This window comes from Martes martes, assembly GCF_963455335.1.
Source record: "Martes martes genome assembly, chromosome: 5".
NCBI lineage: Eukaryota > Metazoa > Chordata > Mammalia > Carnivora > Mustelidae > Martes > Martes martes.
The window spans coordinates 22,978,619-22,994,103 of NC_137892.1; the positions used below are offsets into that span (position 1 = coordinate 22,978,619).

Genomic DNA, 15,485 nt, shown 5'->3' on the forward strand with positions numbered 1-15,485 from the left:
TTTGTTTGCTAGGTCTTGTACTTTATTGTTAGCAGGGTCTTTGCCCTCTGGATTGAAAATTTAAACACATTTAAATTAAATAAGGATGAACGAATTGACCGATCTTTATTTGTGACAGTTTTTGATATCACATTGGCTTATTGCTTTATTATTCTTTTGAAGAAGTATCTTGTCTTGCAATGTGCCTTTCTTGCAGGAGCATTTCATAGTATCACCTTTTAAATTCTGCAATGGGTAAACTTGGTAATGCCAGATAAAAGCAAGATTTTTAATGATTCAGATACTCGTGGATATTTCTGGGTGTTTTAAGCTACATATATATGGTAGAGGGAATATTGTTGCCTAACCAACACCTGGATTATGAACGTAATGTGAGTTGTATATTTGTGTGTGTGTGTGTGTGTTGTACTTGTGTGTGTGTGTTTAAATCCCAATTCTTGCAAGATAGAACTTGGGATTCGTTTTTTGTTTTGTTTTGTTTTTTAACTGCTTGGTGGTTTCTCCTTTAGTGTTAATTTCAGGAAGCTTAAACATGTAAACCAAGTTTAAAGAGCTGTCATGGAGGTTTTTTTTTTTTACTGTAGCATACAGAGAAATATATATTTAAGATATCAATAAAAGCTATTTGTTGTATTTTTATTGTAATTAATTATGTTTCTAAGATAGATAAAGGGAAGTAACTTTTTCTCCCTAAATGAAGGAGACTTTGCTTCATTTTAAGACAAAATAGAGGTGATAATGAGGTAGAAAGATCTGAGGAAGGACAGATTACTATGTCTGGCTGATCAGAGAATGACGGGAGAATGTTATTGCTTATAATGGGCATTGAAGGATGGGATACTTATTTGTTAGAACTTTCATGATGTATTATATCATGCACATTTTTGTTTTCCATATTGGTGGGACCAATACCTGGCCCACGTTCCATGTCTACAGAATTTTAGGCAATTGAGTTGGGTCTCACTGCATATAATTAATTAATTCATTGCAGTGTTCCAAAGTATTTCATTTCACACATTTTAAGTTGGTAAATATAATACAAATAATAATATGTAAAATAATATAAATTTAGTGGTTAAGAGTTGCACTGACTAGTATATATGGTCTGGAATTTAGTAGCAGTGTAGCTTGGGGCAACACTTTAATCTCTGAGTGGGGCAACACTCATAATCTTTATGGGTGTCAGTTTCTTCACCTATAAAATGGGGATAATACTACCTGTCTCACAGGGTTTATGTGAAGAGTAGATACCCAGTGTATGTAGTGCTTAATTCAATGCCAGTACTAGGTAGATGCTCAAAAAATGTAGGCCACTACCATCATCATCATCATTATCATCATCATCAATAAAATGTTCTTTGGCCACTGAATAAATAAATGTCTTTGTTTAAACTAAAGCTGACAGTAAACCTTTTTTTACTAATGGAATTAATCTTTTCCATTTTTTTACCTTCTTCCCCTGTTTTATTTCTTGATTATGTTTTTCATATTTAGGCTGACTGGGAATTGGGAAGGCAAAGGACAGCCTGGAAAGTCCTTTTTTTCTTCTCATGAACTAGGTAGGGAAGGCATTCCCTTAGGTTTAGCATAATAATCTGGAACTCCTTGGTGTAGACTAGGACTATTCTGAGAGAAAACACACGTATGTACCTGGGTACATTGTACATTCTTACGCACATGCATACATTCTCGGGCTCGGGTTATGGTCTCGGGGTCCTGGGATTGAGTCCCGCATCGGGCTCTCTGCTAGGCGAAGCCTGCTTCCTCCTCTCTCTCTCTGCCTGCCTTTCTGCCTACTTGTGATCTCTCTGTGTCAAATAAATAAATAAAAATCTTAAAAACAAAGAAAAAAAAAGAAAATGGTTCTCTAGCTCTAAAAGTTGTAAGGATAACCAAAGGTTCATTCAAAATTTCAAACTAGCAATGCACGGGAAAATCTAATGCACTCAGGCCTCTATCTCCAATGAGTTGAATTTCACATCTGCCTAAAAATATAACTGACATACAAACATATTTTGAAGACATAATAAAGGAGCTGGGAGGACTCAGGCATCCCATAGTCAAGCATTGCCTAAACCATAATACTTAGAGTATACCCAATATATGATCAAAATAGCATCCGTCCCACCTATAATTTGCATTTAGCTACTCAGACATAACATATGGTAGTCATGAGAAATACAACAGTCAAGGGGGCGCCTGGGTGGCTCAGTGGGTTGGGCCTCTGCCTTCGGCTCGGGTCATGATCTCAGGATCCTGGGATCGAGCCCCATGTCAGGCTTTTTGCTGAGTGGGGAATCTGCTTCTCCCTCGCCCTCTGTGGTCTGTCTTGCTCTCTCTCAAATAAAGCTTAAAAGCATTAAAGGATATTTTCATTTTGTATGCAGATTTAAGTGAACCTCTTTGTCCGCATTGCCCATCTTCCCTATAGCATTGTGGGGATTTGGCTGCTGTTTCTTTGATCTGCTAAACAGAAGACACTAAATGAAGTGTCTGCCCCCTGTCAGCCTGGACAGACACTTGTCATTTCCAGGTGATGTGTGTCCTAACTCTTAAGGAACAGTTGACTGCTTTACCTCTGTTCTTTCAGTGATCTGCTGGGAAATGTACCTTTTGTTGTTGTTGTTTTCATTCTCTTTTGTAGGATCTGGTACTCTATTCTTTGTACTTAAATGAGAGTTTGGGAAATCTTGAGAGGCTGGAAAATTAGATGAAAGGGACAGGAATATGGAAGATGTTTTAAAAGCCACGTTTGTTAAAAGAAGGCAGAGCTTTTATTCAAAGAACCATGAAGAGCTAACACTGGTTAATTTATGATGCAAAGTGTCTTAGAATACAGTTGCCATAATGATGAAATTGGCATTTGTTTAAAACAGGAAGCAGTAAATAAAATTCTCTTAAGTATATATGACACAGGGCAGTTATCCTGAAAATATACATGCATTAACATAATTCTGAGAGGATTAGTCAGTAAAAATCATGAGAGAGACTATTTTTGATGGTGTTTACTTTTGAGCTGCTGAACTGAAAACTTCCTGTAATTCACCGAAGTGTGTGGTTTCTAAGAGTCTTTCTTCTCATTCGCTTCCAATGTACACATGAAAAGTGTAGCCTGCAGTGAAGTTTTAATTGCTATCACGTTAGATAGCATTGTTGTACTGGTCTCGTTTCTCTTGGAACATTCTTGTCTCAAGGCTTTCCTGTTTTGCTACTAATTTTATCATGAAAACTGGGTGATTGTAGCTTTTCCTACAGTATTTTTATATATATTCTGGTTGTTTGCAGTTAATTGTCTTAGTGTTTGTCTGCTGTATTTAGCAAAGTTAAGATTATTTTCCTGTTCTGAGATACCTCAAAATGAAGATTTTTTTTTTTTTTTTTTTTGGTTTATTTCATTAGAGGGCAGTAGAGCTCTTTGCTTACCTAACCTCTGGCATTTATGGTGTTATTTGAAATAACATTCAAAATAATGTGTGAAGTTAGTAGTTGTGGGAAATGCTAAGTGTTCACATTTCTAATCTGTATATAACAATAGAGTTCTCTTGTTTCCATCAACAAAATTAATGCCTATTAATCAGATATGTACAGAACAAATAAATGAAATCATTATGACTTCATTGTTTGTTAATTTCTTTATGATTATTTGCCAAAATGCAATTTATTAAAAAGCCTTCAACAGTATTGACATTTTTGTTACATTCTGTCACTTGAATTAATTTCTTTATGAGAAAAGAGAACCAAATAATTCCCAAGATAGTTGAATGGCTCTAATAAGTTTTATAGTGTAACTAGTTCCAGGCTAATCATAGACAGTTGGAGTTTCTTTATTTATAAAGAATAGCAATTTTATACTTAAGAAACATTGATAATTCCAAGCACTTTAACTTTGAATATTCTAAAAACACTAAAATATTTAAATTTTGCTATTAAGTCTGCATTATTGCATTTTCCCTAGTAACTTTGCAATTACATCGTGTTTTGTTAGTACAGTGGTTCTGAATTTTTTTGGTACGTCTTTTAAGAAAGAATCTTTGTGTTTCATTCTTTCTCCTTTTGAAACAACTGGGATGAAAATCACCTTGAAAGGGAACTGTCATTTATTTATCTTAATGTTAAGTTGGATTATGCTCAGGTTGCACGTGGTACTTTATGGATGGGTAATTATGATTGCAGCTGAGTTTAGGACTTTCAGTACCAGTTTTTTGAGTTAGAGACCTTTATTCTTATCTCCAGAATGGATGGCAAAGTCTATTTAGAATGAAGAAAAAGGAGGGAAAACTCTGTTTTAGTGCTTACCCCCTGCTAGGCATGATCTCTCCTCCATTAAACTACATCTTTGAGGTGTGAATTCTTATTACTATCCATATTTTATAAAAAGACTGAGAAATGGAAACAAATATGCCTTAAATTATTCCCTCAGGTTGTACAACTGAAAAACAGAACTAGGATTTAAAACGAGACAATTTTACTTCAGAGCCCTGTGCTTTATTCATTGCTAAGATACTATATCTTTTTGCTTGCTTAATAATTTAGTAGTTGGTCCTGTAATACGTATATATGTTTGAGGGTGCTGAAAGCTGTTCCTTTTTTAAAAATTAATTAATTTGGGGCACCTGGGTGGCTCAGTGGGTTAAAGCCTCTGCCTTCCGCTCAGGTCATAATCTCAGGGTCCTGGGATCGAGCCCCACATCGGGCTCTCTGCTCAGCAGGGAGCCTGCTTCCCCCTCTTTCTCTGCCTGCCTCTCTGCCTACTTGTGATCTCTCTCTCTGTCAAATGAATAAATAAAATCTTTTAAAAAAATTAATTAATTTACTTGAGAGAGAGAGAAAAGGCAGGGCAGAGGGAGCAGGAGAGAGAGAGACAATCCCAGGCAGACTCTGTGCTGAGCATGGAGCCCCGGCCTGGGGCTCGATACTAGGACCCTGATATCATGACCTGAGTGGAAACCTGGAGTCAGACACTTAACCTGCCACGCCACGCAGGCGCCCTGAAAGATAAGGCAAAGAATGTCTTATCGGTGTTGGTTGTTGTTCTCCATAAAGTGATAGGTATGCATATTCTAAATTTCCGTTTCTTTTTCTTTGTTTAAGTTGAAGTAATTTTACACTTTAAGTGAATGAGAGATACTACTACACACTTTCACACAGTAGGTAAAGTTGCGTGTTTGGATGTTATCTCCGTTCAGTAGAGGCTCCATTTATCAGCACCCTTCACTCTCACAGCTGCATGGCATCATTGGTGTTGGTACCTCATGAACAAGGAAGTAGGCCATGTCATTGAAAAGAAAACATCCTTAGATCTGTTTATGACAGATATCTTAGAAGAAAATACGTATGTTGTTCAAATTATGAACTCTTGTAGTAGAAATTTAAAGTAGTTTGATCTTCTTTAAAGTGATGTTTGTACTGACTGATTTTGAAGGACCTTCAAATTTCTCTGAGCTACTCTGATGAGCAGGTCTGAATTTTACAAATATTGTACTTTCTACAAATGTAATCTACACAGTGAATAAATTTCAGTGTATTCCCTTGATAATTTCTGTTTATTTTTCTCTTGTATAATAGCTGTATTTTTATAATGGACATTTTGGGAAAATATAGGGGAAAAAAGTGGGTTAAAACTAAGTATAATTCAATACCCAAACACTTGTTTGGTTTTGCTCTAGGACCTTCCAGTTGTTTTTTTTTTTTTTTTTTTGTCCTATGGAACTCTTAACTTATGAGTGGTTTTTTAAAAAATAGTGACTACATTTGGTTGAAGCACAGAAATTGAGGTTTTATTATTATTGTTCAGTACTCGATATAGTTATGAGAAGATAATCTCATTTGTTAGAAATTTTTTTCCATTTTGATAAGAAGCAGTTTTTACCTTTTCTACGACATGCTCTCTGTGATATGAAGAAACAGCCTATAAAGTCTTGGGCTTTTTTGATGAGCAGTTTGATGAGCAATTTTATAAAATGAGCTTTGCCTCTGGCAGTTCTGTATCAAGATACTAATTCTCATTTATATAATATGGGATGTTATTTAGGGTTCCGAAAATTTTGAAGACACGTCAGTGGTTTTTCTTCTCTAATCAAAGGATTGATAAATATTGATTGTCTTTCTTTTTAAAAAATTGTGGATTTTCTTAATTACTGAAGTTGTATAATTTATTATAGAAAACTTGAAAATTCTAGAGATATAAAGAGAATCTCATAGAGTCACCTCTAGGACGTAGCCAGTCTATTCGATCTCTTTTATTTTGGTGTTTATTCTCTGAATACTTTATTTTGAGAGTGGAATCATATGAATTCTTTGATTTTATATATAACTGCTTTTTTCACAAATCATGCAAAACCTTTTCCATATTGCTTCAAACTTACCATGAATGTATTTTAAATGACCGTGTCATGCTTTGGCTATGACATACTATGATTTTGTGACAGTTCCTTTATTGTCAGATAATGGGTTTGTTTCCAGTATTTTCCTATTAAATTGTGATAAACATCTTTGTGTATATTGAGTAGGTGCTTAACAAACATGTACTGAATGATCGATGAATGAATTAAATGAATGAATGAAGCCTCCTTGGTAGATAAGGTTGTTCTCCAGGAGTATAATTAGTAGATGAAAGGACATAACCTAAAAAGAGGTCCTTTTAGTTTCATAAATGGCTTTCCATAATTCTTTTGCAAGAATTATGCAAAGAAATTATGCAAGAAAACTCAAAGGTCGTATCCAAAGAATTTAAGAGCTTTTAGAGAAGGGTGTAACATTACTCATCTCAAATATAGGTTCTTTGATAACTAGTTAAATACTTTGGATAATTTTAGGAGACAAGTGAAAAGCTCAGGTACTTCTGTAATATTAGAGAGCCCTCTATTTGATAATTTCTGTATTCCAGTGGTGTACAAATTAAACAAACTTTCATTATACGCGTTTTATTTTATTATAGAACATGCAGAAGGAATTTGATTAAATACTCTGGCGGTTAGGGAAAATAGAAACAACCCTTATTTGTGAGATAATTGCCCAGATACTCTGGGAAGAAAGCCTGGTTCTTTGGAATCGAATTTATTTAAGTATCGCTAAAGCTTTGTGGCTCTAGTTTTCTGATTCTTAAGTTTGTTTTGTGTCCTTTTTCATTGTAATCAGTTTCTCAATGATAGTGCCCTTCAGGTGTTGTATTTTCTACATAAAAGCAATACAAAATGTTTTTCCTCAATTTAGTGTATTTTTTTTTTTAGTTCTGTGGTCAGTTGGACTTTCTTAAAGACTTTATGTATGTAAGTACCTCGATGTGTTCTGATCATGTATGTAGAGCTCCTTGATATCATAGTGAACCCCCTTATGTCTGAGAGTGAGCATGTGTGTGTCAAACTTTCATATTTCAGGCTCCCTAATGGAAACTCTGCATTTATCCATGATAAGACTTTATAAGCTAAAAAAAATATTGTTTTGGACACTATCTTTGATGGGTAAAGGCAAGCAGAATATTGATACATGATTAGAGTGTGATAGAATTGAGTATTCATGTGGAAGAAGTGATAAAAGAGTCTTGGAGGAGAAAATCCTTTTTAAAAATACTCCAGAAAGTTCGTACATTTGAGAATTAAAATACCATCTTTTTACTAACATTCTTTTGAAAAATGTTGTGGGATTCCAAAATAGGGAAACAAATAATATCACCCTTGTTTGTCTTTCCTATCTTTGTAAGCTTTTTTTTAACTTTTTATATCCAGAGGCAATTGATAATTATAGTATTTCACAGACCTAGTAGAACATATTTAGAAATACCTTTACATTTTGTTTAATGTATTTCTGTGGATTAGAAATGACAATAATGGAAACCTGTGGTTTAAGTATTTTGAAATAAAAGTGTTTACAATGAATTAGACAGCTGAGCAAATAAAATGCAGTTTCATAAATTAAACTAACTTTAGGCAGTAAACTTAAGGCAGACACTTAACATCAAAACACTTTAAATAGCTCAAATTCCATTCAAGTAATATTTATTAAACATTGTCTGTGTAGGAAATACTAGACAAGGTATTACTGAGATGGAGAGGTTTTATTTTTCATCATGGAGCTTCTGTTCTAGCCAGCCAGGAAATAGAAGTTTAGTGATTACTACAGAAGAGGAAATATATGGAGCCCTGGAAACTGACAGCAAGGAGTTAGAGACTGTGACAGGTGGGGGAGTTTCAGATGAGGGGAAAAGCACATGAAAAAGAATAGAGACTTACCTTTTAAGTGTGTGGATTATGACATAGCTCTGGTATCCAGGTAGAGATGGTTGGCCATTGGGGCTTGGGAGAAATTATAGACTAGAAATTGAGATTTGGAAATCGTTAAGGTTTAGATTATAGTTTCAGTCATGAGACTGGAGGAGAGCAATCACTTAGGGACAGAATATAGAAATTTATGAGCTCCTAAATTTAAAAGGCCAGTAGAGCTTACGACAGTGATTGGGAAGGAACAGCCAGAGACTGAAGGAAGAATGTTTCTTGGAGAATGAATTATGTCACATGCTGCTAAGGGGTAGAAGAGAAAAAAATAAATAAATTGTCTCATCTCACCCTCACAGCTATGAATTAGGTGCTAATATTTCCCCTAGTTTGCTCAGTGGTTAAATCTCAGTACCTAGGTTGGGTCCTAGAAACTGACAGAGTCAAGATTTGAATCCAGGTCCATCTCATTTAATGACCTGAACTTACAATTACTATTCTGTGGTTTAAAAAAAAAAAAAAATGAATTTAGTGACATGGAGATCATTGGTGAGCACTGTCTGGGACCAGAGGAGATGTTTAAGTGGAAGGCAGTGTGGAATGCTGTTGAGGGGTCAGGAAAGAGAACAGATAAACGAGTGACCAATTTGATTGGTTGGACTTCTCTGATAACTTTGACAATTGTAATCTCAGTTACATTTGAGAGGAAGTAGAAACCTGATTGGATTAAATTGAGGAGAGAATTGGGGATTAAATTGGGGACACCTAGTGTAAGACCCCATCTAAGTAACTCTTACAAGAAGCACAGAGATAGGACAGTCCGTGTTGGGGGGGGGGTGGATTTAGTGAGTGCCAAAGGGAGAGGAGGTTGGCATGTTGCAGATCCGTCAGGGGAGAAATGGATAACGTAGGATAGAGAGAGCTATAATTACCTGGAGAAAGTGAGAAGATCCAGAGCCGGAATGGAAGGGTTGGACTGTGATGGGAGTGGGAACCTACCATTTGTTGTAATAGGAAGTAAGGAAGAGTGTGGGTGAGGTAGGTAGTTTTGGGTGTTAGAAGAGGAAGTTGTGTCTCTGATTGCTTCTGTTTTCTCCAGGCAGTCATTTGTTGGGAGAATGGGTAGGTCTAGGAGGCTTGAGAACAGAGTAGAAAGTATGAAAGAGTTTGTATACGGGGAAAATGAATGAACTACTTATTTTAGTCTACTTTGCTGTGTTGGACAGTGCTGATGGCCCATTTGAGATTTGTGGCCATGGATTTAAGATGAGAACTGTTAGAAGGTTGCACATTTTTCTTGATCCATTTTTAGTTGCTTTGGTCTAGAGGTAGAATAGATGGATAATTGGATTTAAGCAGGGTTTCGTCTTTGCCCGGTGTTATCAGATGAGGGGGAAAAGGGAGAAAAGATGACATACACACACATGCACATACAAGCATACACATGTGAGTGGCTCTAAACGGTCAGGTGGAAAGTGAGGCTATGATGTGTGTTGGGGGTGGGGTGATGGAGGGGAACTGGCTGGAAACAGCTGGAACCCTGGACCATAGCCTCCCTAGAGTAGTTTGTGGTACAGAGGACCCTCAGATGGACATATTAGTTCCGGGATCACTCGGGGCTTTTTTTCATTTGAATCTTCAGACTTCTATGGCTTGGTCTGGTGTATATTGTATCCTTTAAGAAGGAGAAGTAGATAAAAGTAAGACTTAATATCTGTTCTTGTCTTAACTTTTATCCCTGCATCCACTTGGAAACTGAAGTGGTCAAACTATATGAAGATTTGCTCTATGTCGTAGGAGTTCCTCATGTGTGGCCGGTGGCTACTCCTTGATCTGTTGCTTCCCTGGTTGATGACATACCCAGCATCTGTAGGAAAATACTGGAGTCGTTCATAACAAGCCCTCTATACCAATGATACTATAGCTAGAAATCAATTAAAATATGAATGTTTTATATCTCAATTGAATTTGTTGGTTTTCGAATATCTTTGGCGATTTTCTGAATTGCTTTTCTAAATCTAGTATTTTAATTTTGGGATGGCATTATAAATTTTATTTTTATATTTTTTAAAGATTTTTTAATTTATTTGTCAGAGAGAGGACATAAGGAGGGGGAGAGGCAGGCAGATGGAGAAGCAGGAAAGAGGGAGAAGTAGGCCCCCTGCCGGGCAAGGAGCCCGATTTGGGGCTCGATCCCAGGACCCTGAGATCATGACCTGAGCTGAAGGCAGACACTTAACCAACTGAGCAACCCAGGCTTCCTGGCATTATAAATTTTAGATTCAGGACACAGTAAAGATGGCTAGATTAGGTTTTCTCATGAGTAAATTGCATTGTTGAATATTGAATCAGTCCTAATAATTTTGGCACAAAAAGGAGTTGACAAACACTTTTCTTTCCTGGCCTAGGTTTTTTTTCTTTAAGTTTTATTTATTTATTTGAAAGAGAGCATGCAGAAGAGAGAGAGCAGGCATACAAGCTGGGGAAGAGGCAGAGGGAGAAGAGAAGCAGGCTCCCTGCTGAGTAAGGAGCTCGACCCACCGAGGCTCGATGCCAGGACCCTGAGATCGTGACCTGAGCCGAAGGCAGATGCTTAACCAACTGAACCACCCAGGCGCCCTTCCTGGCCTAGTTTAAATGAGATTTTAGCACTTCTGGTGTGAGGTTGCCATATGAATGCTTAAATATATCTTTAATGGATTATGTAAATCGTGTTTCTTTCAAATTTTTTCTTTATATGAGAATCATTTAGAGGAAATTAAACATATAAGGAAGAGGAGTCACTTTTATTATATAAGATACTTCTCTCAGAGCAAATTATTGGGCACTTTTGACTGTTTTTGTGGTATTTGGGAAATAAAGATTTTTCTAATATGTTCACATATAAAATCTATTTTTATTTTAATTTTTTTTTAGCTTTTCAACTGTCCTTTATACTTATCGTCCAGCATTATATAATCTTTAAAAAAAAATCTCATGTCTGTATATAAAGTGCTTTAAGGTTTTAATCATATCCTCAGATCTTGGGTCACCCGCCCTCTTACCTGGACACGTGGCCGTCCCCAGATGCCATGTCGCTCCGAGTCTATGGCAGGTTACTTGTTTGTATGTAGCCCCAAGTCGGCGTCACCAGTTTTGTTTTCGGTCTGTCTTTGGATGACATGTTTGCGAGTCAGTCAGTGCACGGGGAGGAGGCATGTTCAGTCACCTTATATAACGGGAAATGAAATTCATGAGCAGTGGGAACGTGTCCTTACCCCGGCTTTTAGATGAACGAAGCAGTAGTGGTAGGGGCTGGAGAAGCAGAGTTATCCTCAGTAGTTTTTGTTAATTCATGAGGTTCTCAAACAGAGAAAATTTGCTTCCTTCCTTCCTCTCTTCCTCTCTCTCTCTCATTCTCTTCCCCGCCCTCCACCTTCCGCCTTCCTTTCTTCTTTATAGTGGAGGAGAAGTATAGTTTCTTTCAGAGATAACCCATTTTATCTCAAGGAGTTCTAGTCATCCATCTTAGCAGGGTAATTTTATCCAAACTTAAAATGCCACCACTTCCTTAATAAGGACAACGTAATAAATACTCCAAAATAACCCTTTTGTAATTCTCAGCAGTAAAACAGAGAGAGTTTTTCAGGTACAACTTTATTTATGGAATGAGTAAAGGCTCATGAGATTTTCCAGCAAAAAGAGATCTTTGATGGATTTGGCAATGGAATGTTAGATATGACATCAGAAATGCAAATGGCACAGAAAGAAGATAAACTGGACTCATCATAACTGGAAACTTTTGTGCATCAAGGATGTTATGAGGAAAATGAAAAGATAACCTAAAGAATGGGAGAAAATATTTGCACATCATGTACCTGCTAAGGGATTTGTATCTAAAGTATTTGAAGAACTCCTGCAACTCAACAACAAAAAGACAACGCAAATAAAAATGGGTGAAGGACTGATAGACATTTCTCCAGAGAAGATGTACAAATGGCCACCAAGCTCATGAAAAGATACTCAGCATCATTAGTCATTAGGGAAATGCAAATCACTGGGTTGGCTATAATTATAAAGAGAAAAGGAAGAACATAGGTGGGGGTTAGAACGGGGAGATATTAGGACTGCTGTGATTACTGATGAGGTTGAGCCACTGTGGAAAATATTTTGTTAGTTCCTCAGAAATTCAAACATGGAGTTATCATATGACTCCACAGCTTCAGTCATAGATATATACCTGTGAGGACTCAAGTAAGTACACGTGTGTATGTGCAGGTTGATAGCAATACTAGTCACCATAGCTGAAAGGTCCCAGATGTCCATCAGTGGATGAATGGATAAACAGTGTGTGGTTTATACATACAATGGAATATTAATGAGCTGTAAGAAGGAATGAGGTACTGATACAAGTTACAGTGTGGATAAACCTCAAAGACTTTTGCTTACTAAAAGAAACCAGACACAACAGGTCACATAAGTGATCCCATTTATATAAAATATCCGGATTAGGCAAAGCCATAGAAACAGCAAGCAGATAGCAGTTGCCAGGGCCTGGGGGCAGGGAAGATGGAGGAGTGACACCTTAAAGGTTTTGAGTTTGTTTTGGGGGTGATGAAATGTTCTGGAATTACATAGTAGTAATGGTTGCACAATTCCGTGAATGCATTAGGAGCCACCGAATTGTATTAAAACAATAAATTTGAGAGAGAGATCAAGAGAATAAGGGAAACCAACTTTAGGAATATGTATTTTTTAAAGAATGATTTATTTATTTGAGACAGAGCAAGAGAGAGTGAGCTGGGGGAGAGAGAGAGGGTCTCAAATAAACTTTCCACTGGGCCCAATGGGGGGGCTTGATCTCATGACCCTGAGATCATGACCTGAGTCAAAATCAGTAGTCGGACGCTTAACCAACTGAGCCACTCAGGTGCCCCCTGACAGTGGGAATATTTCAACCTTCTGCGTTTATCGATGAGAAAACTCAGGCCCAGTGAGGTTAAATGATAGTGCAGTAGATTATTGGCACAGCCAGATGAGACCCTAGTCTGGCATAGGAGAGGGGACAGTGCATCGAAAGGGACAAAACTGAATTTAAATTCTTGGAATATGGGCAAGAATCTGAATCTTTCTGCAACAGACTTCCAAATTTGAAAATGTGGCTGGTAATACAGATCAGAATTATTGAAGAATTAAGATAACATCAGCAAAATGCCTATTGGAGTGAGCCTCACGTAGTAGGTGCTTAATATTAATTGAATTTGAATTTGCATTGATATGGTTTAACCTTGTGTTAGGAACATAAGTAATCCTGGAAAATATTTTGAGGAATATATTATCTTGGAAGATAGTTGAGTACTGGGTTGATAACTCGTATAATAGTTTGCTCTTTTATTTTTTTTTATTAACATATAATGTATGATTTGTTTCACAGGTGCAGGTCTGTGAATCATCAGTCCTACACAATTCCCAGCACTCACCATAACACATACCCTCCCCAGTGTCTATCACCCAGCCACCCCACCCCTCCCAACACCCCATTCCTCCCCACCACCCCCCTCTAGCAACGCTCAGTTTGTTTCCTGAGATTAGAGTCTCTTATGGTTTGTCTCCCTCTCTTGTCTCTCTCTCTGGTTTCATCTTGATTCATTTCATATTGTTCAGTATTACCATATTCTAGTTTGTAACCATTGAGATTGAATTGTCTGTAGCCATCATTTTTTAACAAACCACTGCTCCTTTTCTCTTAATTAGTAGAAAGGATTCTCAAATGAATATAGAGGAAGAATACTGCTTCTGTAATTGCTAATATTGCCTTGTAGGCTACTTGAACTCCCTGTGGGATTTTTTTTTCCTCCCACAGTGACCTTTCATAGAGTATGTGCTCTGAAAGAACAAGTCCACAGGGGTAGCATGGCACTCTGCCAATTATCAGTGTAATTTTCTATGGTGTTAAATCATCTTTGCGTTTATTTGACCATTTTCAGTGACAGTATTTTGTGTTTACTTAGTAGCTTTCAACTACAGGGCTTAAAACTCCTTGAAAATACTGAGCATCAAAACACTCCTTTGAGGTAGCATACTGTAATTATCCTTGTGGGTTAAGAGAGGAGGAGGATGGTATCCTTTAACTGTTAATGCTGTAATAAGAGAAGAAATCATCTGCAAAAAATAGGTTGCTAGTTATAGGATGGTTTTGTCTTAAAATGAGAAACTAGAAGTTTTTCTGCCTTCTTAGATGATGCTCACGATTTTCATCCCCATTTTTATTTGGCCATTTTTTCCTAGTTTTCAACTGATTGTAAGGTGTATTGATTCCTTTTGTTTCTAAAGTACAAGAAAATAAGAAAGTTGTAAGCATGTATCCAAAGTAGTTTTATCCAACTATGTAAATTCGTCCAGCCTTTTTGCTCTAGACAGATGAGTAGAATAATTTATAATTTCCTTTTTTAAAAGATTTTATTTATTTATTCATTTGAGAGAGAGAGAGCGGGGGAGGTGCAGAAGGTCAGGGAGAGAGAATCTCAAGCAGACTCCTTGCTAGGCACAGAGTCCCACATGGGGCTTGATCTCCTGACGCAGATATCAGCAAGAGTCGGACGCCCAACTGACTGAGTCAACCAGGCAGGTGCCCCTATATGTTTCTTAGCTTTGAGAGCGAGTACTATGTAGTCAGTTATAAGTCACATAATAGTCACGTCTTCAGGTATTTTAGGTTGGCATGGAAGTGACCATTTGATAATATTGCTGCCATGTAAGTGTATTTATGCTTCTCTTTGATGATGTGTTTTAAGAGCAAAGTACTACTTAATCCTGTATCCTTTGGCTCTTTCTTGGTCTTTGGAGATGGGGAGATATCCTACAGGTTAAGATATAGAACAGACTTAAAAATACAGTTTAAAATGGGGCCTACTTAATAGTAATTCCAAGAAAAGACACAACATGACTCACAAACAAATTTAGTTTGTGTTAAGAAGCAAACCCCCAAGTTGCCTTATGTAGGTTTAATGTGGGTCAGGGCCCATTTGGAGACCAAAGGGACATCTTAGCTGAGCTATGTAGTTGTTGCTTCTGCAATTGTCTTTTGTTGAATTCCCGTCAGCCTGGGTGGGGGGAGCTGATCAGAACCCAGTCTCAGTATCTGCAGCGCACAGACCAGGAACAGCTACACCGATCCTACAGCGTTCAGCCAATCAAGAGGATGATGGTAATAGATACCGCTATTGACCACTTAATATATGCCAGGTATTATTCTTTGTGCTTTTTTGCTTTGTCTTGTTGGACCCTTGAAGTTAA

At 37.2% G+C, this 15,485-nt stretch overlaps 1 protein-coding gene across 5 annotated transcripts in view; it reads left to right on the top strand.

Annotated features, from left to right (window-relative positions):
- The window catches only part of COMMD10 (COMM domain containing 10), a gene marked incomplete at its 3' end in the record, with an annotated part of 190,865 nt that overhangs the window by 37,588 nt on the left and 137,792 nt on the right, over positions 1-15,485 (top strand). Inside the window, exon 6 of one of the 5 annotated variants that reach the window (XM_080804047.1) lies at positions 7,230-7,268. The exons of the other annotated variants lie outside the window; for them this stretch is intronic. Within the exon in view, the coding sequence (XP_080660173.1) occupies positions 7,230-7,268 (39 nt within the window). The remainder of the gene's footprint in view (positions 1-7,229; positions 7,269-15,485) is intronic. 5 annotated transcript variants of the gene reach the window in all.